At 39.0% G+C, this 27,380-nt stretch overlaps 1 protein-coding gene across 40 annotated transcripts in view; it reads right to left on the reverse strand.

The window, feature by feature from the left end:
- GLRA2 (glycine receptor alpha 2) overlaps window positions 1-27,380 on the reverse strand; it is a 198,459-nt gene that overhangs the window by 86,978 nt on the left and 84,101 nt on the right. For all 40 annotated transcript variants that reach the window (XM_021410252.1, XM_021410208.1, XM_021410189.1 and 37 more), the window contains 2 exons: window positions 20,560-20,627; window positions 13,360-13,583 (listed from right to left, as the gene is read on the reverse strand). In XM_021410252.1, coding sequence (XP_021265927.1) covers window positions 13,360-13,583; window positions 20,560-20,627 — 292 coding nt within the window. The remainder of the gene's footprint in view (window positions 1-13,359; window positions 13,584-20,559; window positions 20,628-27,380) is intronic.

The following is a 27,380-nucleotide window of genomic DNA, read 5'->3' on the forward strand; positions in this document are numbered from 1 at the left end:
CATGGGCAGGAGTGTCTAATCTATTAGTTTAGTATGAAACTCATGAGTAATCAAGTGCTTCCAAGCCTCCCAGGGATAAAGAGATCTGGTGGATAGATTGATATGTCAATTATTCATCTGGAGGTGAGTTGAGAAAATGAACATTATGCTCTTTCACACAAAGGTCGACATCTCTTCTTTCTCTCCCTAAGCAACAGTGTCTTTCAGAAATACTAAATTATTCTTTTCTTAACCTCACAGCTGGAAAATAACTTCTATTCAATGATTGCTGAGGCTTGTGCAAGAGATCATGCCCTTTTAGCTTTGCCTCTACCTAGTCTTCATCTCAGCAGTGTAGTCACTCATAGTTAGCATCTTTGTTTCTGTAATCCCTTTTACCAGGATTAACACAAGTATTGAACTCTTTTTGCCTGGTATCATCTGTAAAGCTACTGATTTTCAACAAGATGACAAGCTAAATGTTTGGCTACTGGAGTCTGAAGTAGCTCACATGAAGTCCATGGTGGTGGGTCAGTTTATAGCAGTAGACTCTTTTTTAGTAAATACATGATTCTGCAATTTTTTTCCAAATCCAGTGCCATACCACTACTTGTACATTTACTCTAATAGGGAAACAGGATCAGGAATGGTTAGGCGGATATAGCTACCCACACTGCCTATAACAATGATGTCATTGACAGAAAATTTTTCCAAGAAAAATGAATATCTCACACTTACTTGGCAAATTCAGGAGGAGCCCCTGGAGATTTGGTACAAAGTGCAATTTTAACTGGCAATTACATTGATGAATACTGTAATCATTAATACATCAGAAGAAACAGCTATAGAACAATAATTTTTCAGCACCCCGCTATCAAGGAATTTGAGATGTACAAACAACATGTTTTATAGCCATCCTCTGCTACTCAGGCTTGGGTTACACAGGTAGCTCCTGGGGAAAGCTCTGGGGCTTGACAGAGCAGACAGGGACCAGAAGAGAGTTGCAGAGCTGGGGATTCCTCTGTGCACATCAGGCACAGTGCCAGGGCCAGCAGGACACCCTGGAGGCCAAGCCAAGTGGCTCCCTGCTTTCCCTCATCCATCCCACCATCAAGGAAGAACTGAGCCCTGGAATATTAACAGAACAAAATGCAGAAGGGGAGTCAGAAAGCAGAAAGTGAAAAACTAGCCAGCACTGTGACAAAATAATGATAAAAAAGAAACCACTACTGAGTGATACCACGGCAGAGGCAGGGCTGTAACTCAAATACTCTAGGGACCTACTTCCTGAGGTTTCTTTCATACACTAGATCTGTTCTTCTGAGCTGCATCTCTTGATTCCTAAAATGCCTTCAAGGTACAAAGGGCACCACTGGGATTTCTTCACCCAGCATTTCACTCAAGGTCCCTTCTTTCATCCCTGGGTTTCACCAGAACATCCTGAGAAATTATTCAGGCCTGGGCTGTGGGCCTGTCTCTTTTCCCACCCCAGCTCAGCATCTTTCATTTCTGACCACCTCAGAAAGATCCCTTATCATCATTGTTCAAAGGTCTGTGTTTTCTACTTCTGCATGCAGGGGGACAGTAGCTCTGAAGGCTGTGGTTTACATTACTATGGAAGTGTCATGGTTTTATGATTTTTGGTTATCTGCATTCCACATCATAACATCATGTGGTGCACTGGGAGTTAAAGAGTTAATGCTCCAGTTCTGTGGATCACTGATAGAAGAGAAGTAGAACTACATACCCCAGAGGACTTTGCATTGTTCTACTTCTGTTCTCCATTCAGAGGGAAAGATAAAACTGTACGCGGATCACGAGACGTGCCTTTTCAATCTTCCGGCTCATCTCTGCTGCATGTGCTCCTCACCATATCGCCTCAGCTTACTTAGAGTAAGCCTTCAGTTTTTGGACACTCTCTCTCCCATTTTCTTTGATTTTTTTTTTTTATTAGCCTCAGTTCTAATTATATTGTATTATATTGTGTTATCTCACATTCCAATATCTTATTTAGTAAATTTGTTTGTTTCTCCTCAGATTGTTGCTGCTGTTTTGTTTTTAGGCCCATGTCCCGACTCTTTCCCCTTTTCCCCTTTTCCCTTTCCCGGGGCGTGGGTCCGTGCGTTCCCCCGCCCCATTAGTCACAGAACCAGGCCGAACCAGCCCATAAACCATCGGCAAGAAGCCAGAATAATGCATCCTGTGGGAAAAATTAAATAGCCTGACAGCAAGTTATTAATCAGAAATGTCCACGCTGGTGATTTTTAACACCTGAACACTTTGTTTTGCTGTGTCAATATTTTCTCCAGAAAGAAATAGGCTGGCCGTCATATGGGCCAGCAGCGGAGTTCAGCATATATACTACAGATACCCTAAAAATAACAGTAGCCAGTCATCATCATCTGAGGAAAAGCCAGTGAAGAGAGGGTAACACACACATGCAGCCAAGGGAGCTCAGAGGTATTCATGTGCACTGCAATGAAGTTCAGCAGCACTCTGCGCTCACTTCATTCCTATTCATCTTTCTTACCTGTCCTACCCTTTCTCTGACTCACGAACACACTTTGCCCACTCCTCCTATGCCTGCCCCACCACCCTACATCTCTCCCTTTTTATTTTCATCCATTTCAAAAGCCCCAGCCTCCTTCCTCTGCATACTTATTTACTGTTGTACCTTTTCCCCTTCCCTTTCCACTTGTCCTGTTTTTATCCCAGTTCCTGCCACATCCCACCTCCACCTCTCTTTGGAGTACTAAGACATGGGGTCAGTCCATGTTTTGACACATAATCACCAAAGTAGTACCATCAGTGGAAATTTCTCAGGGGTGGAGTCCTTTCATACCAATGAATAAATGAATAAGATATATCAATAGTTGTCCAATATTTGTGAACAGATTATTCTCAACAACATCTCCAATCTCTTTCTTCATCTTAGAGTTTTTAAATACTAATGCTTATCACTGTAATATTGAATATCTGTGGCTCCAGCCACAGGTATTACTTCTCTGATAATCCCACAATGCTAGAAAAACACTTCAGAATGTTATGTATATAAACATCTTGTGAATGGGCAGAAACATAAAACTGAAGTAAAGAACTGCTAGTACTGGGTTAGACCCTTAGGGAACTGGGTTTACATGTTATGTAATCCAATATTTTATTTTTTTAGAAATGTAGGAAAATATCTAATTTGAGCTACGATTGCCTGATGCACAGCAAACATTAAACTATACTCCAAAGCACTTCATGCTTACAAGCAGCTAACAGCTGGTGTGCTGTGACTCCCCTGGAACCTTACTTAATCTAGGCAATAGCTCTTCCCCAGGAAGAAGGCCTTGATCCCACAAGAGAATCTGGATCTCCCAGCACCAGGTGTCTGACAAGAAGGGGGAATGATATTTTCATGAACAAACCTGCAAGTGTGGCAGTTTGTGTGTGGGCTACAATACATCAGCTGCCTCATAACATTTTTCCTAATGAGAAAATACTGTGGTCAGACTCCTAAATTACAGAGGTACTGCTAGAAATTTAAATAGTGCTGGAGATCAGGGCACAAGTTCTTCCTGTCTCCTAAAAAAAAGCATGATTGGCTCTTCACAAATATGAAAAGCAGTAAATGCCTCACCATGAGCGGGCATGATATCAAAAATAACTTTTTGCTTCTATTCTTATCCCTTCATTCTTTCAAGTGACACCCATCTGCAGCTTAGTTGGTAGGACAGGAGATGTTACAAGCAACATCTTAGCTTCTTTTTTTCCTTCAGATTAGATTTTTGATCCTTACAGCTGTTGCAATAACATAAAAATATTGCCTAAGCACAAGCAGGCAAAGTTCCCCATTAACTGGCAGGGAAGATGGAGTTGCACAGCAACCATGACAGCGTTGCATGACACGGGAGCAAATGCCATTCAGACTAGTGGCACTGAAATAGGCAGGGGAATGTAAAATCTCTTTGTATCCTTCCCATCCCCCTCTCTTCAGGATCTTGATCTGTGCCTGAAAGGAGAGCACATGTATTGTTCATACATCAGAAAGCTAAAAAAAAAAAAGGTGACATTCCTCTTTTAAAGGGCTTTTCATTTTGTAGTCCATCTCATTATTTTTTCAGAGACTTGACTCATCATTTTGAATGTCAATTCTGGTAATTTTCACAGTCTACAGACTTTGTCCTGTTAAACAGAACAGTCGAACTGTCTGCTTTTTCCCTTATTTTTGAGGAGCCCTGGAATCCCTCTCTAATGTTTGTCATGTTCTGCAGCTTCATTTCTGTCAGATGGGAATGGGCTAAAGTTGAGCTTAGAGGAGATGTGGAGCCTTGGCTGCTATTGTAAAAAGAGATGCAGGCTGGAGTAACCCGTACTGCTGTTTAGGAACGTGCTGTCTCTCCCTCCAGTGCTTTGCTTTGCTTTGTGTACTGCTTAAAACAGGAGCTGGCACATAACGAACAGAGTGGTGGATTCTCATTATGGGCATCCCACTTCTCATTGTAATGCCAGCATTGTCTGTAGGTACGCAATGCCAGCACATGAGTTGCCAGCAAATGATTTCCCAATTTTTGTTCAAGCAAATCTGAGGAATTAAATTCAAGTATGATTTCATGTAACAGCTAAATTCTGCAACCACCTGTTTCCTTTCCATTAAAAATACAGTTTCATCTCGTCTTTCCCTCTGTTATTTTCTGTATTAATTTTCCTGCAGTGAGTGTTTAGCATGTTGTTCCTTTCCCTCTGGCAATGATGACATCCCTGTTCAAGTCAGATATATTGTAATGCAATTGGCAAAAGACCTCCATCTCTGTGAACATGTTCCAGGAAAATACACTTTTTTATGCCATTCAATTAGAAATGGCTCCTGCACCTACGTCTTTTCCTTTCAGACATTTAACTGCTCTAATGTAAGTTCAATAGGTAAATGGTCACTGACAGTCAAAGATAGACATCACCACTACCCATGAGGAGAGCAAGGTACGCAGATGTGTGGCTTGGCTACGTAATCCCATTGGATCCAGAAGTAACCCTTGCCAATATATTTTTTAATCCTGTCAGACAAGAACAACTGTGTGCGCACAAATTATTCTCCAGCAGCTTTTCTCTGTGTGTATTTGAGGCCTGTGCATTTGAGACACAAGAATATAAGGCTATAGAAGGTACATCCTTGGCCATCAAATCTGATCATCTGTTAACACATGTAGTCGTTTGATCTAATCCTTTTCAAAGCTGATCAAAGCAAGGTGTGTGAGGAGCAGCTGAGGACTCTGGGTTTGTTCAGCCCAGAGCAGAGGAGCTGAAGGGAGACCTCATGGCGGCTGCAGCTCCTCACAGGGAGCGGAGGGGCAGCGCTGAGCTCTGCTATCTGTTGACAGCGACAGGGCCTGAGGGAACGGCATGGAGCTGTGTCATGGGAGGGGCAGCTGGGAGTTTGGGACAGGTTCTGCACCAGAGGGCGGTGGGCGTGGAACAGGCTGCCCAGGGCAGCGGGCACAGCCCTGAGTGCTGGAGTTCAAGGAGCATTTGAGCTTGAGTGTTCCTGTCTGGAGCCAGGGGTTGGACTCAATAACTGTGGGTCCCTTCCAACTCAGGATATTGTTCTATGATTCTGTTTAATGATACCTTGTTCCTCTCTATGCCCACCACTATTTCTGTTGGAATATTATTTGGGAATTCAAAGTATAGATGACTGGAAACACTATAACTTCCAGTTTAAATTTCCTCATGACTGGTTTAGAGCTATTTGTTGATGCCAGTTGTCCTGGCAGCATTTCCTTCAGTTTATGTAGCCCTTCTGTTATGTTTATATTTACTTCACACCCAGTGTTTTTGTATGTCAGCTAGGGACATGCACAGCATTAGAGGAATTAGTAAGGCAGTGCATGTTCAAGTATAATGTTCATATCCCTACTTTGCTTTAAATGTCTGATGAAGAGAAAATGCAACTAATTTTGTGTCATTAAAATGTAAATTATTCTTTCCTTAAGCAAGATGATCAATGGGGTTTTGACAATAGCTGTGCTAGTTGCATAACAATATACCTGCATTAGGTTTTATTATTTATTTAGGATGTTTTATTATTTGTTATGCATAACAAGTACTTTAGGCACAACAGAAAAATAAAGGTATTGGAAAAACAGAGCTAGATCCTCAGTATGGATTTGTAGGTAGGCTGGGAGGAAATGAGAGTGGGTGATGGGAGGGCACAGAAGGCGTTGGGGAACCATCCCAAAGGATGAGAAGCATCTCAGCACATTTAATTTAAAGAACACAAAACGAAGGGATATGGTGGTGGAAGGAGAGGCAGGAGAAAGGGCAAGAAGAAAAAGGATGGCTGAAAAGTGGGCAGATAATAATAATTCAGGGACATGGAGTTCAGCTGTAACAGGAATGGCTGCTTGTCCCATAAAAGGCTACACTATTTTAGCATCTGAAACCATTGTTATTATTGTAATCATGCCCATGGGAAGACAAATTTGTCAAACTCACTGTATTCACATAGCATGCAGTTAAAGTTTCGGAAGTCACTGTGTCCCGGTGTGCAGTTAAGTCCAGTAATTCTAGCACTATTTATACGATGTCTATAAGGCCTCTGCCTATAATACACCATAGCAGCCAAATCCAAAACTTCTTTATATATGTGCTCTATTTCAGTTAGTAGATTAGCATTGCTTATTATTAAAATCCTATTTTATATACATAAGTCACTCCAAATGTAATGCCTCCTGTTTATTTCCATGGAAATTACAACAGCTTAAAAGAGTGCAATAACCTATTTGATAGAGGAAATTCTCAGATACAAAATACCGTTTTTCAACATAGTCACCTCCATGAGCATTGTCATCAACAATAAACAGGAGCCTGCATGCTGTTCTTGTAACAGTCTGCACCAGCAGAGGTGACTCACTGTTGCTGTCACCAAGGCTGAAACGCACCACCCACTCCTCACTGTGCTCACATCCACTGGTTGGTCTCTATAAACATTCAGCAATGTCAATGAATGTCAGTGGGTGCTGTTTTTACTTCATGGAGGAGTCTGATTGCCCCTCTGCTGCCATCTGTCATACGGCAACAAAATGTACCAGGATGTTGGCGGGACCAACCATACCACCATACCACCACCATCTGCCTCTGACATTGTGGGCAAACACAATAAAATAGAAGACATTACTTTTGGAGCAGCCCTTGTATTTTCTTAAGTGTGAAAAAGTTATTTTAATGCATATGAAGATTTTTTTTTGCTTTTAGAAGATTAGGGAAATGAGCATGGACTTGTTCTGCCATTGGTATAATAAATCATGTTCTATGAAAATGTTCCTCTGCTGATTAAGATTCACTTCCAAGGCAAAAGCCCTGCCTCATCAGTGTCAGTGCTATTTTGATAGGAGTTGAGGTAATAAATATGAGTGTAAGCTAGGAGAGGAGTTCCTACCTAGCAAACAGGCATCTCAATCATGGTAACAGTCTCTCTTCTCCGTGTCTGCTAATCTGTCACATGGAAAGACAATGCTGATAGTAAAGTCCAAATCCTCTTAAATCCCAACACTAGATTGCAAAATAAAACCGAAGTCATCAAATTTAAGCACAGGATGCGTGCAGTACTGTGGAACATAACATTTTCTACCACTCTGTTAGACTAGATTGTACCATGCTGTGGTTCATTTGCACACAGCAATGTCATTAGGTGTAAATGGAGATGCCTTATTGAGTAGCTGATATGGGTTGTACTCTGAAATTATTGTGGAGGACCCTTGCCTGAATTTACAGTAACAAGGCAAAAGATTTTTTAGTATCACTAAAAATTGAAGATATGTTCATATTTTTTGGGGGGGGGGAATATTATGGAATTTTTTTCCCACAAATAGTCTACTGTGAAGAGAAAACCTGTGTTATTTATGTTTCTTTTAAATTTGCTTAGCATTTCATAGAATCATGGAATCATCAAGATTCAAAAAGACCTCCAAGATCATCTATTCCAACCATCCACCTATCACCAACAGTTGTCTCTAAACCATGTCCCTTAGTACGACATCTAAATGTTTCTTGAACGCCTCTAGGGACGGTGACTCCACTACCTTCGTGGGCAGCCCATTCCAGCACCTGGCCACTCTTTCTGAGAATAATTTTTTTCCTTATATCCAATTTGAACCTCCCAAAGGAGAAGGGAAGGAAACTTCCATCCTATAGGGCAAAGAACACAGCTTGACAAAGAATGAAAAACACAGGACTTTTGCTCAGAAAAGGTGACTTATACATATATATGATTTACATGAGGGGTATGGTGACCATAACCTTTAATATAACCTAAAATGGTATGTAGGGTAGTGGGCATCCAAGGAGGTTAGACACAGTATTCTGTCACTTGGCAGTACTGCCACAAAACAAAGATTCAGTTTTGGCAACTTGAGTAACGTGGCACAAGAGATGGTATTGGAAATAAATGTGCTGGTTTCAGGGATACCTCTACTTGGTTACATAAGCGGGAGAGGGCTGTTGGATATGCCAGCTCATCTACTCCACTATTTGTTGTCTTACGGAGGTCCAGTGATCACCTCCAGCACAGCTGCAGAAAGAGACCAACACAACAGCTTGTATTTCCTGTTTCATGGTGTTCAACCAAACATTGCTGCCCTCTAGTAGATACTGCTTTCATACATAACAACATTTAACTACTAAATCTGGGTCAAGAGTTGAAACCACAGAGAAGCAATTTCCTAAATTACTGCAAAATTTAATGTGCTGTGAAGGTACATGAAGACCAAAAAAAATATGGTACTCTAAACGACTTGAGGAATTTCTTCCCAGGTATTTAATTGTTCTTGGAATATAAGGAAGAAAAATGATTTGTGAATTTGTTCAAATCTACTCCCTAAAATTCCACAGGATTCTCTTGTTGAACTATGCAACACTTCCTCAATTCTTTACATATTTTAAAAATGTGAAGTAATCTGCTTTGTAACTCTTTCTAGCTAAATGCAGTGTCCCTACATCTCAGAGGGTAGCTTTCCCTTTATCTGACTATTGGGAATACAAGGCACTTACTGGAGCAGCAGGTAGAAAAAGAATAAATTCCAGCCTCTTTACCTTCCTGGCCAATGTATTCCATGTGCAATGCCATGGATCAGTGCTACAGTACAATTACATTGCCTTCTGCATCAAGATCATATGACTAAGATGCACTGAAAATATTAAAAAGAGAGGGAGGCAATTAATGTATAACAGAAAAAAACCCCACCTTCCACTCTCCATCACTTTGCTAAAATAAGCTTTTCAGCAGATGCTAATGTTCTGGAAGCCTGAAATGAGTTAGTGGGAATCAGGTACCACAAATATGTGGCTTGAAGAGAAGGCAAAGCCTCCTGTGAGGTTCTTTAGCATTTTGCTGGTTTCCCAGCTGTCCACAGTGGGAGAGGGAAGATATGATCCTTGCCCCTGGAACATAAAATCAGTTCAGCAGTGTACACAACACAAAATCCAGGTGTCATACAGAATATGAGTGTCAGGAACAGGACTGTCAGTATCATCACAGAGCACTGCCATTCTTTCCAAGTTTGTAGACCTTCTACAAAATCCAAACCAAGCAGAGATCATTCAAGGGTTGTGAGCTCAGAGGGATGAGTCACAGGCATCTGGAGGGTGACATTGTGTGGGCTGAGATTTAAAGTCTCATTGTTTTTCAGCATACAATATATACACAGCATAAGCCAATTATATTGAATGCTGCTATAATGAACCCCTCTTGTTGAGTGCTTTCTGCAGAGAGCTTTAAAACAAAAACTATAGTTATTTAACAGTGCTTTGCAGCTCAAATAGTACCACTGAGACTGATCTTGACTGAAGTGCAGTTGTTTGCTGAATATAACTTTACTGTAACTGCTGACTTCTAAAATACATACACCTTTAGGAGTTGTTGTCACTTCACTAGGGACAACAGTGTATATCTTTGATATTGTGCAATGCTGGGTTCCCTCCCCGAGGCTTTTGGTTGCTCTGCAGTACACAAGAATTTAGATTAGTTTCCTGTAATGACATAGAGGACATGTGCTGTTTAGCTTCCAGGACTGGAGCAAAAGTGTTATCCTCCACCTTAAAACTTCAAATGTTCTCCAAAAGAATGAATATTTTATTGAGTAAATGGACCTAAATCACTATAGCACCATAATCCTTCATGTTCCTCATATTCCTCAACAAGTCCTTTCCAAGTATTGTAGGCTCAGAAGCTCTTTCTCCATACCAATTTTGCCTCAGGCTTTATATAGCATATATACCATGATATCTGAGATTAAAACAAATACCAGAGTAGTCATCTGAGCGTGCAGAAAATGCCTAAATATAGGTTTAGAATCCTAAACTTACTTATGTGATTCATAGGTGAGTATATCAGCCACTCTGGCTTTATTTTCCATAACAAATTCCAGAGAATTAGATATAGATGTAGTAGTCTGCAAGCATGAGCACGATAGCTAATTACTGTAAGGAAAACAATGACAGAAATCTACATCATGCCTACAATCAACAGTGAATGCAAGATAGCTTATCTCTCACTAAAAGAAAGGCAAACAGACTCATGCTTATCAAGAGGGGTCATGTGGGTGACATGGGTTACTGGGCATGGTGGTGATGGGTTGAAGGTTGGACTAGATGATCTTAGTGGTTTTTTCCAACCTTTATGATTCTACAATTCTACAAAATAATTCCGAGAGCTATAAATTGTGGTGTGGGTAACACAAACCTAGACCCTCAGTAATCCTGCAATAAATTACCTGAGCATATATATTCTACACCAAATGTCCCTTTTTAGTAAAATAAGGATCACAATGTTCAGTCCGAATTCTTTTCACAAAGGGCAGGATTCTCATGGCATTTAGCAGCATAAGCTACGCATGCCTCTAACATTGCATATTTCTGTGTTCAGGTGAAGTCTAAAGGGAAGTTGAATGCTGCTGTTGTATAATACACACACCTTACTTCTTACCTTTTTATTACTGGGAGCTGTTCTAAACTCATTTAGTAGAGACAGTGGTTACCATGTATGTGTGACAAATGTACCCTTGCTTTTATTAAATTTGGAAATATGACAGACCACAATACTACTTCCCAGATGTGTTTTAAAAGTGTTTTAAATATCTGGAGCATCTAAATGCTAAAAGTTAAATACCATTATGTCCGGCTAAGTCTTGTTGGTGTGCTAGTGAAAATGGCAACATTTTACCATCCTCAATGCACTGAAACAAATCACTAAAATATTGTTTATTTCAGCATAGCACAGGTAAGAACAATCAGCAGACAGCATATAGTGAAGTTTTTCTAATTATTTCTGACTTCAAAGTTCAGTACTAGAGAAAGTTTTCTTCACTGAAAAATACTACTCAAAATTATATGCCATATTAGAGGCATCAGGTAAGACTGTTTTTCTTAGTCCTTCATTGGAATACTGCTTACTGTACTTCATATAAATTTGTATTTAGGAGTGGGAATTTTACAAATGTGGTATGACAGCTTGAAATATTACTTTTCCTGCATGGACAAACGTCAGGGAAATTATCCATCTGTATTCACAACAGCACTCAGCTGTGCTGTTGCCTCCAATAATATGGTGTCTGATGTCATTCAAACAAACAGTTGCATTCATTTATTTCCCAGAGTGAAACAAGAAATATTTGTAAGTGACAGCGTATTTATCACTCTGCTAGTGCCAGTCTCACTCTTCTGTGCTACTATTTTTCTCAGACAATTCAGGTATGTTCATTTGAAACCTTGCTCAATAAATACTTATGTTCCTTACTGTTTAATCCATCCAAATATAGTTAGGGTCTTATCAAGGAATTTCCAAAGGAATTAAGTAAATGGAGGAAATGCCACGTTACTGTTTATTAAGTTAGCATCCTAGAGAACTCAGTTGTCCTTAACCTGGACCTATAATAATTCCTCAGTGAAAATTCGGGTCGCAAACAGAATCCCTGGTTGGAAACACTGTCTTTTGAACTGATTTTCCTTACTAGTGAGTAAATTCACTAAAGAGGTCTGTTAAATAGATACTACCACGTTTACTCCTGGGGCCCCCAGCATGAGAAAGATGCAGAGCTCTTGGAACAGGTCCAGAGGAGGGCCACTAAGAAGATGAGAGGGCTGGAGCACCTCTCCTGTGAAGAAAGGTTGAGAGACCTGGGCTTGTTGAGCTTGGAGAAGAGAAGACGCCAGGGAGACCTCACTGTGGCCCTCCAATACTTGAAGGGAGCATATAAACAGGAGGGGGAACGACAGTTTACATGGGTTGACAGTGATAGGACAAAGGGGAATGGTTTTAAACTAAGACAGGGGAGATATAGGTTAGATGTTAGGAGGAAATTTTTCACTCAGAGGGTGGTGACGCACTGGAACAGGTTGCCCAAGGAGGCTGTGGATGCCCCGTCCCTAGAGGCATTCAAGGCCAGGCTGGAAGTGGCTCTGGGCAGCCTGGTCTAGTGGTTGGTGATCCTGCACTCAGCAGGGGGGTTGAAACTAGATGATCTATGAGGTCCTTTTCAACCCAGGCCATTCTATGGTTCTGTGATTCTATACTTTTCACCATGCAGGAAACTAACTGTGAAGCATTCTAGGAAAACACAAAACACAATATTCTCTTTCTAAGCTATTGCAATAATGCAGTGCTTTTCACCTCAACTTTTTATACTAAATTAACAGTGCACTGTATGCTGAATGGTAAACAAACACTGCACATTTGCTGTTCTTTATGCCTGTGCAATGCAATTGATTCTCTGCATATGTCCCATTTCATCAGATCATATCTAATCATATTTTGTCAAACTGCATTTATTCATTCAGCCTAAATCCAGTCACATGACACACACTTCAGTGCACTTAGTATTAAAAGAAAACAGCTTTCCATAATTCCAATTATTTTTATCTATGAATAGATACATCCAATTACTCTGAGACTCACGTGTTAAATTTGTTGTGTTTCAAGCCTATTTTTACTTCAGGTTTTCAGTAGCTACTTAAAATATCATTCCCCTTTACTTTTGAATTGCAGTCCACAAACTATGGAAGAGCTGATTTTTTTTCTTCATAAGAGGAGTGACTTGAACTAATAATGCTGATGGGAATTGCTGAGGCAAATCAGTAAAGTAGTAGACAACCTTAAGTTTCCAGCAAGGCTAGGAAGTACTGCTGTGCCACTTACTATCTTGTGAGAATGAAAAGCTTAGAAAGGAATGTAGGCAATTTTTCCTTCTATCCTGCTGTGATTAAATCTCATTTTGGTTGTACACATGGGACAACAAAAAATTAAATATGTAAATTATGTTCTGCAAGCCTAGCTACATCCAGAAAAACAGGGAGTAAGAGGAAGGAATGGGATGAAGAGCAGAAAAATAAAGTTAACTGCTTTACCTGATACTGTACAACACTTTTCCAGTCTTAGAAATCCTTAGCAGCTTATTGTCTGTTGTGACATCATGGAAGTTTGCTCCCTTTTCATTGGCAAAGAATAAATCCGGTTTCCAGATAGAGTCCAGCATGGAGGGATCCAAATCCAGGGAATCATCAGGATATTCGCTGTAAGCCAGGCGTGAATCATTCCACTGCTGTCTCAAAAAAATGTTCACTCTGTAGTCCTACAGAAATGCCATGTAAAAAGGTTACTAAGCCACTTCGCAAAATTGGAAGCCCACTTTAGCTTTCTTTATGCTCTAAGACTTATTTCAGTGTTACGGCAAATACGTATGTTATCTTTTGGATACAAGAGTTGTCATTTGAAAATAAAGCAGTCTAAATGTCATACCGAACCAAACAAAAAACAACTGGTACATTTTCCAAATCAAAATTACTTCAGTTATGATGAAAATATCAACTGCAACCTCCAATGTTAAATATAACCCTCTTTCAAATATTGTGGATTATCTCAGTGGTATTTAGAAAGTTAAAAAGGATTGTGGTTAGCTATACACAATTTCAACAAATTTGTTATAAAACTGCCAATTTAAATAAATTATTTCCAATATGTAAATCAATTATTTCTAATGTACTCATGAATAGTTGCTAATTTCAGTGAAGCCAGATTTGTACAGAAGAAATTAAATCAGCACTTCTTATTTACTGTCTGTATCCTTTTTCCATCTACCGTATGCTTTTCTCTGTATGTTCTTTCATTCACTCCTCCCTCCCCACACCCCCTTAAAATTGTTCTAATTACATTCTTCTGCTCAGTGGTCTGTTAGTCACAACTGGGAAGACAGCAATTACATAGAGGTTCATTTAGAACCAGAATTAACACCATGTCGAGAACTGGCTATTAAAAGGGTGTGTGAAAAGAGCTTTTACGGTCTAATCCAGAATCCAGTGGAGGGAATGGAAAGCTGCTAGTGCCCATTCTCCTCATCCTGAATTTCCAAAGTCAGCGAGTAAGAGCATAATCTCTCCTATCTTTCCCTGCAATTATAGCATATATTTACCTTAAATTACCACAGTTAGATATTCTGTGAATACTCTCTTAAAAATGCACCTACTTTACTATTTAATAATTTTAATACCAATATTTAATGATTTAATACCAATATTTAATAATATTTACATAGATTATATTACCTGAAAAATTACATTAGCAAATAATTCTTCCAACTGTACAAAGCCTCACATGTAGGATTTGTTTTGTGGTAGCTGCAGTACATTACAATGGCAAAACTGTGCTTTTGACTTGGAAAATGTAGGAGTCAGCATGGGTTTAGATAGGCCACTGAAATTTATATTCTAAAGAATTTATCATCCTTGAAATGTAAACAAATATTCTCACTCTGATTAGAGTTGTGGAATGAGCCCCACCAGCCTTTAGTGTTGGCACCATTCAGTTGGTAGATTCATGATGAAGTGTGATGCTGCCCTGGAAGAATATCTCTAACATTTAAACTAACGCAGTTTTTGAGACCTGATGATGTTTCACAGTAATGTGTATTCTCTTGCTTTCTTTATTATTTCTATGTTGCTGTTGGGTAGATGTGAATCAAAACATCTAATCAGAGCAAGACAGAACAGATAGCCGCCTAAGAGTGGCACACTTTTTAAAGATCTTGCAAAAGCTTGTATCTATTTGTCACAAGCCATTACGCTCTTTATGATGGTGTTGTTTCATACAGTTTAAAATCAAGTTGTTACTTGCTGCTCTGAGCTTATAAAATATCATCAAATCTTGCAAGAATGCACCAGCCCTAAGCAAGTTTTCCTTTGTTTCCTGATTTAGAAACTGTCTTATAAGTTTGTATGAGACATTTTTAGTTATAAAGACAGGAAAACTTTCTCTCTGCAGAAAAGAAGGCAAGAGCTGTTAACAGTGAATGAAATAACGCTATATAATCACTATAACTAGTTGTGTAACTCCCTTTCATGTTTATTTGAAATAAGTTATGTAACAAAATCCACAGAAAGCAGAGGTATTTCTTCACCCATGACATAGAAATCATGAATCAGTCAAGTCAGCAAATTGCTAAGAAATATCTAAAAATAAATGTTCTTTTATGAACTTCTGCAGTTGGTGATTTAGCAAACAAAAGTGAGTCTGGAAAATCCTTATTCATAGAAGAGCTTACATATGATGATATATATTATACCAAAAGCATAAATAATGCCAGTAGGATTATGCAATCTTTTTCAGCATATACCTTCATAAATATATTAGAGCCATCACATTGGTTCACTTTAAAAAGTTTTTTCACTGTAGACTGTGCTGTTAGAAACAAAACAGCACTGAAACCTTATTTATGTATATATAAAGATACATTAATAAGAAATAAAAATGGAAGTATAATATAACTTTCACATCGTAAAGACATAATTATATTTTTCCTCCTCTGCTTGTGGAATAAGCAGCCAGGAGGGACATGCATTTACACAGTCAGATGTAATCGTGTGTAGAATTTTGAATTTACTTTTCCTGAGCTAACATTGTAACTATCTCCCAGAGAAAAACTCTCCTGAGGATGATATCTCAACATGGAGCTCAGGCAGCCTACAGAGTGTGTTTTGTGAGTTCCTGAGGGTAGGTGTGGGAGGACTGTAGTAATGCACTCCTACACGACCACAAGTATACCTGCTCCACAAATTCTTTCTGACAGCACCACTGCTCTGAATGAGAACCGTGGACCTGAATTTTCAATCTCAGTTGCAATACTGATGCCAGCGATAGCTCAAGGCAACTCAGATAAAGAGTTTTCCTCTGTTCTGAAGCCGTAAGACCAGGGCAATGCTGATACACTAAAGAAATATTCTTCTGAGCAGTTTTATTAGATTTATATGAAGATTTAGGGACTCAATCCACAGATACTAAGTTTCTGTTACAGGAATCTGGAGAGAAATGGTTTTTCTATTCCCGTCAGGATGGGCAAAGTCATGGATATCAGCTCTGCAGCCCTCAGGTTCCCCCTCCAGACCTTCAGCAAAGCTCTGTGACCCTTTGGCCTCAGGCGCTGCTGTGGCAGGCGGTGCTGGGGAGCCCCACTCCCTTTTCAGCGCCGTTTTCTGACTCTGGACATACTTTGGACTTACTGCTCTTTGATCTTATCTTTCTTCCTATCTTCCCCTTCAATCACATTGGTACCCCAGGTGTTAAGTCAGATGTCTGATGCTAACAGCAGACTTAGCTGGTCTTGCAGACATAGGAGTGGCTGACCAGAGAGACTACTCTCTCTCCAAGTGCTAAATATGAATGCTAACTGAAAAATAGTGTTCTAATCATCTATTTCAAGGCCATAACAGATAAGAGCTTGTTTAACAAGACACCTAAGTATGCAAGGTGTCCCCAGTGGCTTCAATAGGAGTCCTTTGTGCAGTTAAAACTGTGTATGTAAATTGCTCATTTGCTCAAATTGGGATCTAACAAATTCATTTGCAATGTATGTTTTCTAGTGGGAATATTATCCACACAGCCATAGCCAAGGTCTATTCTCCCTAAAATATTTAAAAGAATGGAAATTCTTTTTCTCCTAATGCAAGTACTCAAAACACAACTGGAGTTCAATGTATTCATCCCAACAGAGAACCTGCTGCATGTTCAGTCATTGATTATAGGGCATAACCACAACAACAATGTCCCCACAGTTAGTCATTTCTGTAATTAACAATTAGCTCATCAAACTGCTCTTAGCTTCTCCTACAACTGATAGCTAAAATATCCTGGTCATTAGTGACACTGAACATCTGAATGTTTTGGGACTTTGCCCAGCCTGATGTAGATTACTCATCTGCGATATTCAGCAGCAGTGAATTTTCTGCTGAATACTGCATTTATGAATGCTTCTAAACATAGATATAAAGCTTACTGGCATAACCACTTTATTCTGTGAAGTTACACAGGAATGTTTTTTGCTCTTTTTTCTTCTTTCTTTGCAAGTTAGAGTTTAAATGATGATAAGTGGACCAATGAAGAAAATTTCCAACAATTCCATCTTGATTCTGGTCTGGCCTTTTTGATATTTTAGTTTGGTATAATATACATCATTTTAATGTGGAAGAAACTTGCTTTTGAAACAAAGAAAAGTAAATCCTGATACTGTCCCATGTGTATGCTACAGTACAGAGAGTCTCAAACATTTGCATTTTGTTTCTGTAGATCTTTTGGAGCCAAACTCATGAGGACTGTGGAGATCCTTTTGGAGGGAGTCAGCACACATCTCTGTTTCTTTTCTCAGTTAATGGGTTTTAGCTTTTAAAAGGAAATGCATGAGATGTGCTAGCTGTTCACACAGGGATAAATGTACTCCTGGTGTCTATCCTAACAAAAAAAGAGAAGATACTTCTGCTAACGTTATTGAGAGCTTATTGAATTCAGTAGGTCTGGGACTGTAATCCTGTTTGCCATGTTCCTCCTTCTGAAAGCCTCTATAAACAAGTTTTCATCTCCCAAGGTTTCCAGTGAGCTATTGCAGCTCTTCAAAGTTGTATCTTGACAATGTCCCTTCAGTATTTATACGTGGTTTCACTAGGCATCCCTGTCCCCTGAGGCAGGAATATCTCTTTTTGACTTACAATTTAGGGTTTTAAATTAATTTTTTATTTATTGGTCAAAATGATCAAGAGCATTTTATAGGGAAGAGGAATGCTAGGAGTCAAACAAAACTCATTATTCATCACAGGGGATACCAACATTTTTACCACGTGATTGCATTTATTTCAGAAAAGCAAAGTAGATGGAACAGCAATTGATGTCTGCCTCTCAGAGCAGTTTTTAAACATCCTAAAACTAGTCATACTAGTCACTAAAGAAGTCAGAGAATTAAGAAAGTCAATATCAAATCACTGAACTGCATCTAAGAGAACTTTTTCCACACTTTCTGGCAATATGAACAAAGCAAAATAAGAAAGCCAACAGTCTTTGTTTTTATCAACTTGAACGTTTAGCTGTTTTCAGCAGAATGTGTTAATGAACATTGAAAAGGTGCACATTAACATATTTGATAGACGGTAAAATGCAATGAGGGGATTTAATCAAAGCAATGAAGGATTCTAATTAATGCAATCAGCATTAGGTCGTGCAAATATTTTCATTGAATGCCATCTTGTAAAGCCAGTGACGTGCAGGATTTTTTGCTACTTAAAGCTATGCTAATGTATCTACGTCTTAAGATCAACAGACACAGCTGGATAAAAAAGACTACATTCATATCTGTCTTTTCAAACTCTTTAAACACAGGCAAGCAGGTTTTCAAAAAAGTTGTCTGTTGATAATTATATTACATAAAGATTAAGGGGTTTTCACATAAATCTTAACTTGGTTTTAGTTCTATTTTGAGTTGTTTTTAAAAGATTACAGATACGTATTCTAAAACTTCGTTCTCTGTTCACTTTTTATCTACATATTTTGTAGCTGTGCCATTTTTAGAAGAACCTTTCCTACATTATTTAAGAAAGTAGCCTGTTTTAGTACATGTTTTCCTTTTGCCTCTAGAAAATGTTAAATAATTGTTACAGGTTTTTTCAAAGAATTACATGCAAATAAAGTATTTTAATACTAAATAAAATATTTAAGTTAGACAAAATATCTTCCTTCAGAAGGCAATGATTTCAAGTGAATATTTATCTTATTTTATAAAAGAAAACAGCTCTTTGATATAACTTAAGTAAGTTTTTAGGTAACAAGGTTATTTTTATTTAAGAAGAACTCAGTCCTGCAGTCCTACTTTTATTGACTCTGGCTTTAAAAGAAAAAAAAAAGAAGATGATCTGGGCACTGTGTAGGAATACTCACAAAACAGAGTAGAGAAAAAACATTGCAATTGTTTCAGAAGTGTCCATGGCTGAACATTGTGCCCTGAGGCAATGTGCATAACTCCTGCAAAATTTCAGTGAAGGTGAGAACATTCTTTTTAGATTACTTTATGGAAGAGGAAAATTAAAGAGTATAAAGTAAAATTGGGATCTGTAGCAAGGTCTTTTAGAGAACGGATTTAACCCACGTACACATGCACCTGGTAATTATTATAGCTTTATCATATTATATGAAAACCATAACAAATTTTCTTAGTATTAACCTCATTAGTCAAGTGCATGTATGCTTGAATAAGTAACCACACGTTTTCATTCATTGTTTGCAAAATGAGTTTAAAAACCTAAACATGCACTCAGATTTGTTTTTCCTATTAAAGAACATGAAAATTTAACTTTCTTAGCTTTCAGACTAAAAAAAGAAGAAAATTAGATGACAATTGTCTTTTCTGTTCTTTTTTTTATTATTATTTCTTTAATCCTAAACTTCGGCAATTTTTAAAAAACTGATCTCATATTGAAATGATAATTTGAACTTTTTAACTTTTTAAATATTAAAATGAAGTTTTGACTTGGGCAATTATTTTATGGCTGACAGAGTTCTTTGAATTCAGCCAAAATAAACATTTCGGTCATCTGCAATTCCATCACTTTCTAGTATGAATTTGGCCCTGAAAATAATCGAGTCTATTCATAGCTATATTGTGCATTTACTTGAGTTACCAGTGTGACTGCTAAATTCAGAGATTTAGCTGAGTTAAACAAGACAATTCTGGTACCTCTTGTCGGCCCAGTCTGCAGCAGCAGATAATTCAGCAAGGACTGTAAGACCCACTCTTACAGTGGGCTCTTGGCAAGCATCCCCACAGCTGAGCTCCAGCCACTCCTCTGCCTTTGCAGTGCTAACAACACCTGTGAAAACTGCCTTGGGCATGCCTGTAGTTACTGCCATCACAGTCAATACAGACTACGGACAGCAACTACAGATATATATTTGATTTGATAGTTGAGTTCAATAGGTTTATATAAATAAAGTTATTTTATAAAGATTATATTTTAATTTAGCTGAAATTACTAGATTTAAGAACTTAATAAATGTTCCCACATCTAGAGCATCTCTATTCTACATCACATCCCACTCCTTCACAAGATGGCTTCAATGACCAGTCCCACTCACCATTGTAGTTTCTGCTATTGAACCAAAGCTGTTGATAAATATGTTGCAGGTAACATTTACAGGAGGACCTGCAAGTTGAACAATAAATAGAAAAATTGACAGGTTGTGTTCATGACATATATTAAGTATTGTTGTTCTCTTGCCAATGGCATCATAGCACTTACCATTGTGGTTTCTGTGACTGATCCAAAACTGTTGATAAAAATATTGCAAGTAACGTTTACTGGAGGACCTGTGGAATGCAATAAAAATGTTGCAATATACATTGAAACAAAAGTACAGATCCTTCAGCCTCCGTACAATCTGGTACAGATGTGGCTGAAAACAAGCAGAAAGTGAGTTTTCCCAAACAGATCGTGTAAACATCTATCAAAAGAAAAAACATTATCAACACTGAATTAGCTGTACTGGTTTCACTGGAAGTTGCTAAATAAATACCAAGGACTGCATCCTTTTAGGCTTTAGGAGAAGTGTTGTGTGAGGGCATGGCTGTAGCAACTCTCTCTTATTCTACAGCAGCAGTGCAGGGTACACTCACTATAACACTGCAACCACTCCTATCTCCGTTTCTTCTCTGACTTTCAACTGGAGAGATCACCTTTCCATGCCTGTCCTACTCTCTTCATCTCTTCAGTGTTAACATGAAAAAGTAAGATATCACTATACCAATTCTTTTTTCTTGATCTTTTTTTTTTAAATATCAAAGGTGTAATAGGGGAGTTATAAGTATATGAAAACAGAAGGTATTAGCAAAAGTTCTTTAAAACCTTCAGATAATTTACTGATTCTGAGCAAATAATCCAATTTTATCTAAAGTCAGTCTGCTAGTGATGAGGTTAATAAATGTATATAGGAAACATGAACCAATTGTAGCCGAAAATAAAAGGTAACCTACTGAGCATCAAAATTTGCAGCAATTTTATTTTTTTTTCTATTGATTTGTTTCCTACGGAAGTTGAAGTTATTATTCCACAGGAGGAATTGTATAGGTATTAAACATCTCAAAGTACTGTTTGAAAAGGGCGCATCCCATTGCTTTTTCCAGTGAAACATTTCACATACACTTATTCTAGTAGATTTTTCTAATCTAATAGTCCATTAAAAATAAAAGCAGTAAACTTCTATGAAGTATAGCAAAGGTTTGTGAACATAATCTAAAAATCTTTAAAGGTAAAGAATGCACTTAATTTGATTTTACTGCCCAAAATCTAAAAAAAAGTTAATATTATCTCTAAAAATTTAATAAATAGTTACTTCTACTCAAATCTTTTTTTCACATAGAATGAACAAGAGGGCAGTCCAGGTGCTTTTCAAGCACATCTGAAACTACCAGTCATTTTTAGGTCATGAGGAAAATGCCTGTATCTTGAGAATACTTAGGCCAAAACTATAAAAAAATTAAAAGTAAATAAAACAAAAATGCGAGTAGCTAATGCACAAATCCACCAGAAAGCAGATGTTTGATATTCTGACAAGCAAGCAAGATATCATTTATGTTCCCTATATCTCTCATCCCTCTGGTTCTTCATAGAGTCTGTTACTGTGGCAGCCAAAGAGACTCTCCGATACGGACTGTCTTCTCAAACAGGCCTGACATTATAATGTGTCATACATGTCCTGTGACTTTGAGGCACTTAACACTCAGAGGCAGTGAGCTCCATTTGCAAGGAGCCCTGAATATACTGAATACTCCCTTATATTTGTTTTGGCATATTGTCTCATAGCTCCTGCACCAAAGGTGCACAGCTATGACTGTCTGGCTGGAGAGTTATTATGGTTTAATCCAACAGATGGCTCAGCACCAAACAGTCATTCGCCCACTCCCTCTCTTCTTCCCCTTCTCAGTGGGACTGGGGAGAGAATTGGAAAAAAAAACAACGAAGTAGAACTCGTGGGTTGAGATAAAACTATTTACTAAGATAGAGAAAAGGAAAAGGAAAATAATTATAACAATACATATATGTATAAATATATATGAATGTATATAATAAGTGATGCACAAGCAATTGCTCTCCACCCCCCAGCCGATGCCCAGCTAGCCCCCAGTGAGCGGAAGAAAGAGAGATGAATGCCCACCCCTCTTCAAAACTCTATCCGCATGATGTCATATGGTATGGGGTATCCCTTTGGCCAGTTTAAGTCAGCTGTCCTAATTCTAATTCCTCCCAGCTCCTTGGGCCCTTCTTGGGCCTCAGCTCTGTACAACACTGCTTAGCAGCAACTATAAACGTCAGTGTGTTATCAGCATTGTTTTTCTCCTAGAACCAAAACATAGTGTCTTATCAGACACTCTAAATAAAACAATTCCATCCCATCTGAAACTAAGACAAGAATGAATCTTTTCCTTATCAGCTGCCAGAGGGGGTGAATCCATCTCAATGTCTGAAGGAGTCCCCGTGCTGAGTGGTGAATGCTGAAAGATGAATGCTGAACCCAGCCCAGCTGTTAACTGCAGTTCGTGATTAGTAATCTCCAGTTTTGATAACACGTGGCCCCAAAGCTTCCTTCATTTGACAGGCTCATGAAAAGATTCACTTGTACTCTTGCACTAGAGATCATTCTAACTGCAATTAATCATATCTATATTCTCATATCTATCCCAGCTCTGTGGTTTTGGTGCACTGTGTCCAGGCTGCACCTGGCAGCCTTTTTCTCTTCACATTAATTTCAGCCATGTAGCTAAAATGTCTATAGTAGGAATATTATAAAAAGATATTGCATATGGAAAAATGCATTTTGGGAAGCATAAAACACAGCATAGCCTACTAATCAAAAGAGGTGATGCTCCTGCTATATTTAGTGTTGGTGCAGCCTTGCACTGAGTATTGTGTGCAGTTCTTTCCCCCACAACACAAAAAGGATGTTAAGGTCCTTGGAAACATTCACAGGACGGCAACAGAGCTGCGCACTGGGCTGTCCAGTCTGGAGAAGAGGAGGCCAAGAGATACCTCACTCCACTCTGCAGTGCCCTTAGAAAGGGAAGTAGAGGAAGGTGCCAGGTTCTGCTCCTGAGAATCAGTGGCAGGCTGGGAACAGCACAAAGGTGGGATCCAGGAGCAGAACTACTGGGCAAAGCGAGAGGACAGTGATCCCATTAAGGACTGGGCATCCCCTCATCTGTGGAGTGTGGATTTCTCATACAGGCTTAAATGAGGGATGGCAGTGAAATGTGGGTGAAGGCAGGACACGGATTTGCACGCTGACCTGAGTGCTGATAGCACAGATCCCAGAACAGCAGGGTAGGGCAGCAGAATTTGGTGAAGATAGTATTCTAGGTTGCAAGTTCTGGAGGTAAATGAGGTATTAGCATCCATTTCTTCTCCAACAAACCAAGCATACTCCAACATCCAACACAGTTCTCATGAGACCTGACACAGCTATCTCCCATGGAGGACTGTGCTTTTTCAGCTGCAGTACTACATCTACCCAAATTACCACTTCAAGAGCTTGCCAGTGCATCTCTTCATGGCCCTGCAGGCACATCCCTGAACTACTGCTGGGTCACCATAGCTGCCATAGTCATTAAGCAGAAGTAAGTTATTTATTCTTCTAGCTTCCTCTCTCCTCAGAGTGAGGCAGGCAGGATAAGGGCTGGAGAAGTGCCATCAAATGCTATCTGAGCCAGCCCTGTAGCGAGGGACCATGGACGTAGGACCACAGAAAGAAAGGGGGCTTTGATGCTCTGGAAAACTTCCTCTGAGGCACAGGGGTCCTGCAGCTACTCTGGAAACAGTGCAGCTTGTACACTTGTTTTTTTTATGCCTAAATGTGTCATCCAAACCATGGTGAGAAAAAGCTCATGATTTAAGAAGTTTGTTTAAGGTACTGGTAAGAAAACAGGATCCGCAGCACAGGTAGTCCTTATTACATGTATCTAGATGGGCCTTCTCCTCCCTTTACCTTTTTTTCTGCCTTTAGGAAAAATTGACTTTTTTCCCCATTTTTCCTTCATCATCATCTCATGTGTGTCTCAACAACAATGGAAATATTTCAGTCACAGGAAGCAAAATAAATGATGCCAGGACAATGCAGTCACACTAAGGCATGAAAATCCAAGTGTTGAGGAGTGGTGTCTTTCATTCAGGACACTGCTTTTCTATGGGATTTCTGAGGATTAGATCATTCTAACTCCCTAAGTGTGACTATGCCCAGTAAACTGAAAATTCCTTGTTATTTAGAAGTATTCACCACAGTCCAGCATAGCAATGTTTCTATCGCTTTTATTATCCATTGATGGCAATTGTATCTATTAAAAAGAAACAAAAAATAAAAAAGGAATTTCACAAGGGCAGAGATCTCCAGAACCTCTGAAAAGCAGTAGTTGCATGGTACTTTGCGCTGATGCAACTTACTGGGAAAAAAGTCAAATAAAGCTGAAATTATTGTTCTGCTTCATCAAGCTAAAACCAACATACTCGGAAAGTTCATCTGTCATATACAATAACTTAACTTGCTGAGAATGCCATATCTCCTGGTGGGAACGTAGCAACAGTTTTGGGTGCTCACTGTTGCATTTGAGACTCAGACTCATATTCTATGATGTCAACATATATTTATGAACAGCAGAATAGTGCTAAGAGCCACAAAGCACTCACAGATCTAGAGCCAAATCTGCAGAGATTTTAGGAATTTCCTATTTAGGAATCTCTTTCCCATGGATATCATTGAGCTCAAATACTATCAAGTAGCTAAGGAATCTGCTTGAGTATTCTATTTATTGCAGTGATATCTGTAGAGTGCTCTACACAAAGTAGATGACACTGAACACCACCAGCAGGAAAGCATTACAGTTAGCTTTTCCCTTAGTTTTCTTGGCTCTGCCTATTTCCAGAAACGCACAGGTAGGCACACATACAAATATAAATAAACAAAATGACATTAAGCAAACTTTTCTTTTACATCAGGATTTAAGCTGCTTCCTTCATTTGTTTAACTTCAGAAAGCAAAAACCCAATCTTACAACATGACCTGGATATAAAAAGGACACGTCACATTCCAAAATTGAAAGCCTTTCTTCTGCAGTGTACCACTGGAGACTTACAAGCCAAGTACTCCAGTGATTGTCAGATTCAGGTGATTGCAGAATGAGTCAGAGAAAGAAAAGGTCTCTGGGGTAAGTACAGCTAAAGCCACCTATATAATGCATCAACACAGTCTGAGGTCAGACAATGAGTAATCAACTTCTGAAGTGGTGTGTGAGTTTTCAGCTGTGGGACTATTGCTGAATGTAACAGGAATCATGCTGTTTAAATCCTATCAGAACTTCATGGGAGAGGATCCCTGCTAAGTTGCACTTTGTGTGCCTGAAAGTGCCTGTGAAAACTGTTGGATTGGTGTGCCTCACATTCAGTGAATGCCTCTGTCCTCAGACTGAGCACTGGAGGAGGAAGGTGAGCCTCACACTACAAAACCTCTTCAGCTCTGCATTTAGCCTTACAGTATAGTCCGTACAATGTGTTCATTCATCCCTGCCTCTTTCTGCTAAGGATGATAACAGAAATGTATTGCTGCCAGCTCTGGGGTGCAGTGAGATATTTCCACATAGGTTTATCTAACAGACACTGCGCAAGAACAGTTTTCAGGCACAATTTCATTTCAAACCCCAAACCAGGAGCTCCAAAATGAAAAGTCCTTTAAACATTCGATATGGTCTCAATTTACCCAGCTAACATGAGCTAATCTACAAAGCGTATGTAGCTAATGGCTGTATAAAGGCACTGGAACTGGCTCTCACATAGGTGGTTTGAGGGCTGCTGCCAGCATACTCATGGCAGGTTGGAATTCACTGGCATTAAAGCTCCTGCTGAGATCTATATTGTCTCTGTGCTGCACAAAGAACCTCTGAGCAAATTACTTGAAATCTAGCTGAGATGCTTCTGCACAACCCTCAGCCATACCTTGTGGCAGAATGCAGCCAGCCCCAAAACTAAAGCCTTGCACGAGCAAATGAACTTGTGGAAATAAATTTTAAAAAAACAACAACGTTGAATCAGAAGTCTTTAATCCAAAAAACTTCCTATTGTAACTAGAAGCTGCAGTATAAAGTTACTTAACAGCCATGTCAACTTTGAAAGTATTCAAATAGATGCTTTAATTTTTCACATGTTCATCAAACTATTTCAGTTTTGTCTGAGCACTCCTCTCTTTCATATCTTTCCATTTCAAACAATGACAAGCACCTCTCTGCAAGGTATTTGTATCTGAAATCTTTCTTCCTCCAATGCCAGAGGGTAATTGGTACTATTTGCTGGAATTAAATTGTTAGCTTTTCTTCTAGACATGAAAAGAGCCAGGCCCTACTTGTTTTTTTGTTTGTTTGTTTGTTTGTTTTTATCACAAAGTAATCTTCACCAAAGTGAGCAAATGGAAAGGCAGAGGCTCTCAGGCTCACTGGGAGCAGGTAGCAGAGATGCTCATTGCACATGTATCTGAGAAACTGGCTGCTTTGCATTAATGGAGGCCAAGCTCTTTGCTGATTATCAGCATGAGAACTGCATAACACGTGCAGAGGTCTGGGACACACTTTAATGTGGCTAAATAAAATATGGAATTACATTTCTAGTCATGAAGCCTGTGTTCCAACATAGGGCCAGTCAAACTCCTCCTGGGTAACCTTATTTTTAATAATATTTTATAAATTCAATGTAGCCAGCTCATCTAAGAGACCACATGGAACCACAAGATTAAAAATGTGCACCAAAAGGAGAAGTCAGGGGGAAAATCTACTTAATGAAAAAAAAATAGTAATACTGAAATTCTGTTGGCTCGGACTAGGCTTTTATTTTCAATCAGAATGAACTGCTTTGTTCAGCGCTGCATACTCATATAGAAACATTTATTTTCAAATACAAACAAAAAACAAAAACAGAAAAATCCAAACCAAAACCCAGAACTGATGCTTTATTTCTCTTTCTCTAAATATTTCTTACTTTGTTCCTTTTCTGTGATTCTGATCTTGTACCACATAAACTGATGAAAGCTGAGT

Source organism: Numida meleagris, chromosome 1 (assembly GCF_002078875.1).
Source record: "Numida meleagris isolate 19003 breed g44 Domestic line chromosome 1, NumMel1.0, whole genome shotgun sequence".
NCBI classification, from domain to species: domain Eukaryota; kingdom Metazoa; phylum Chordata; class Aves; order Galliformes; family Numididae; genus Numida; species Numida meleagris.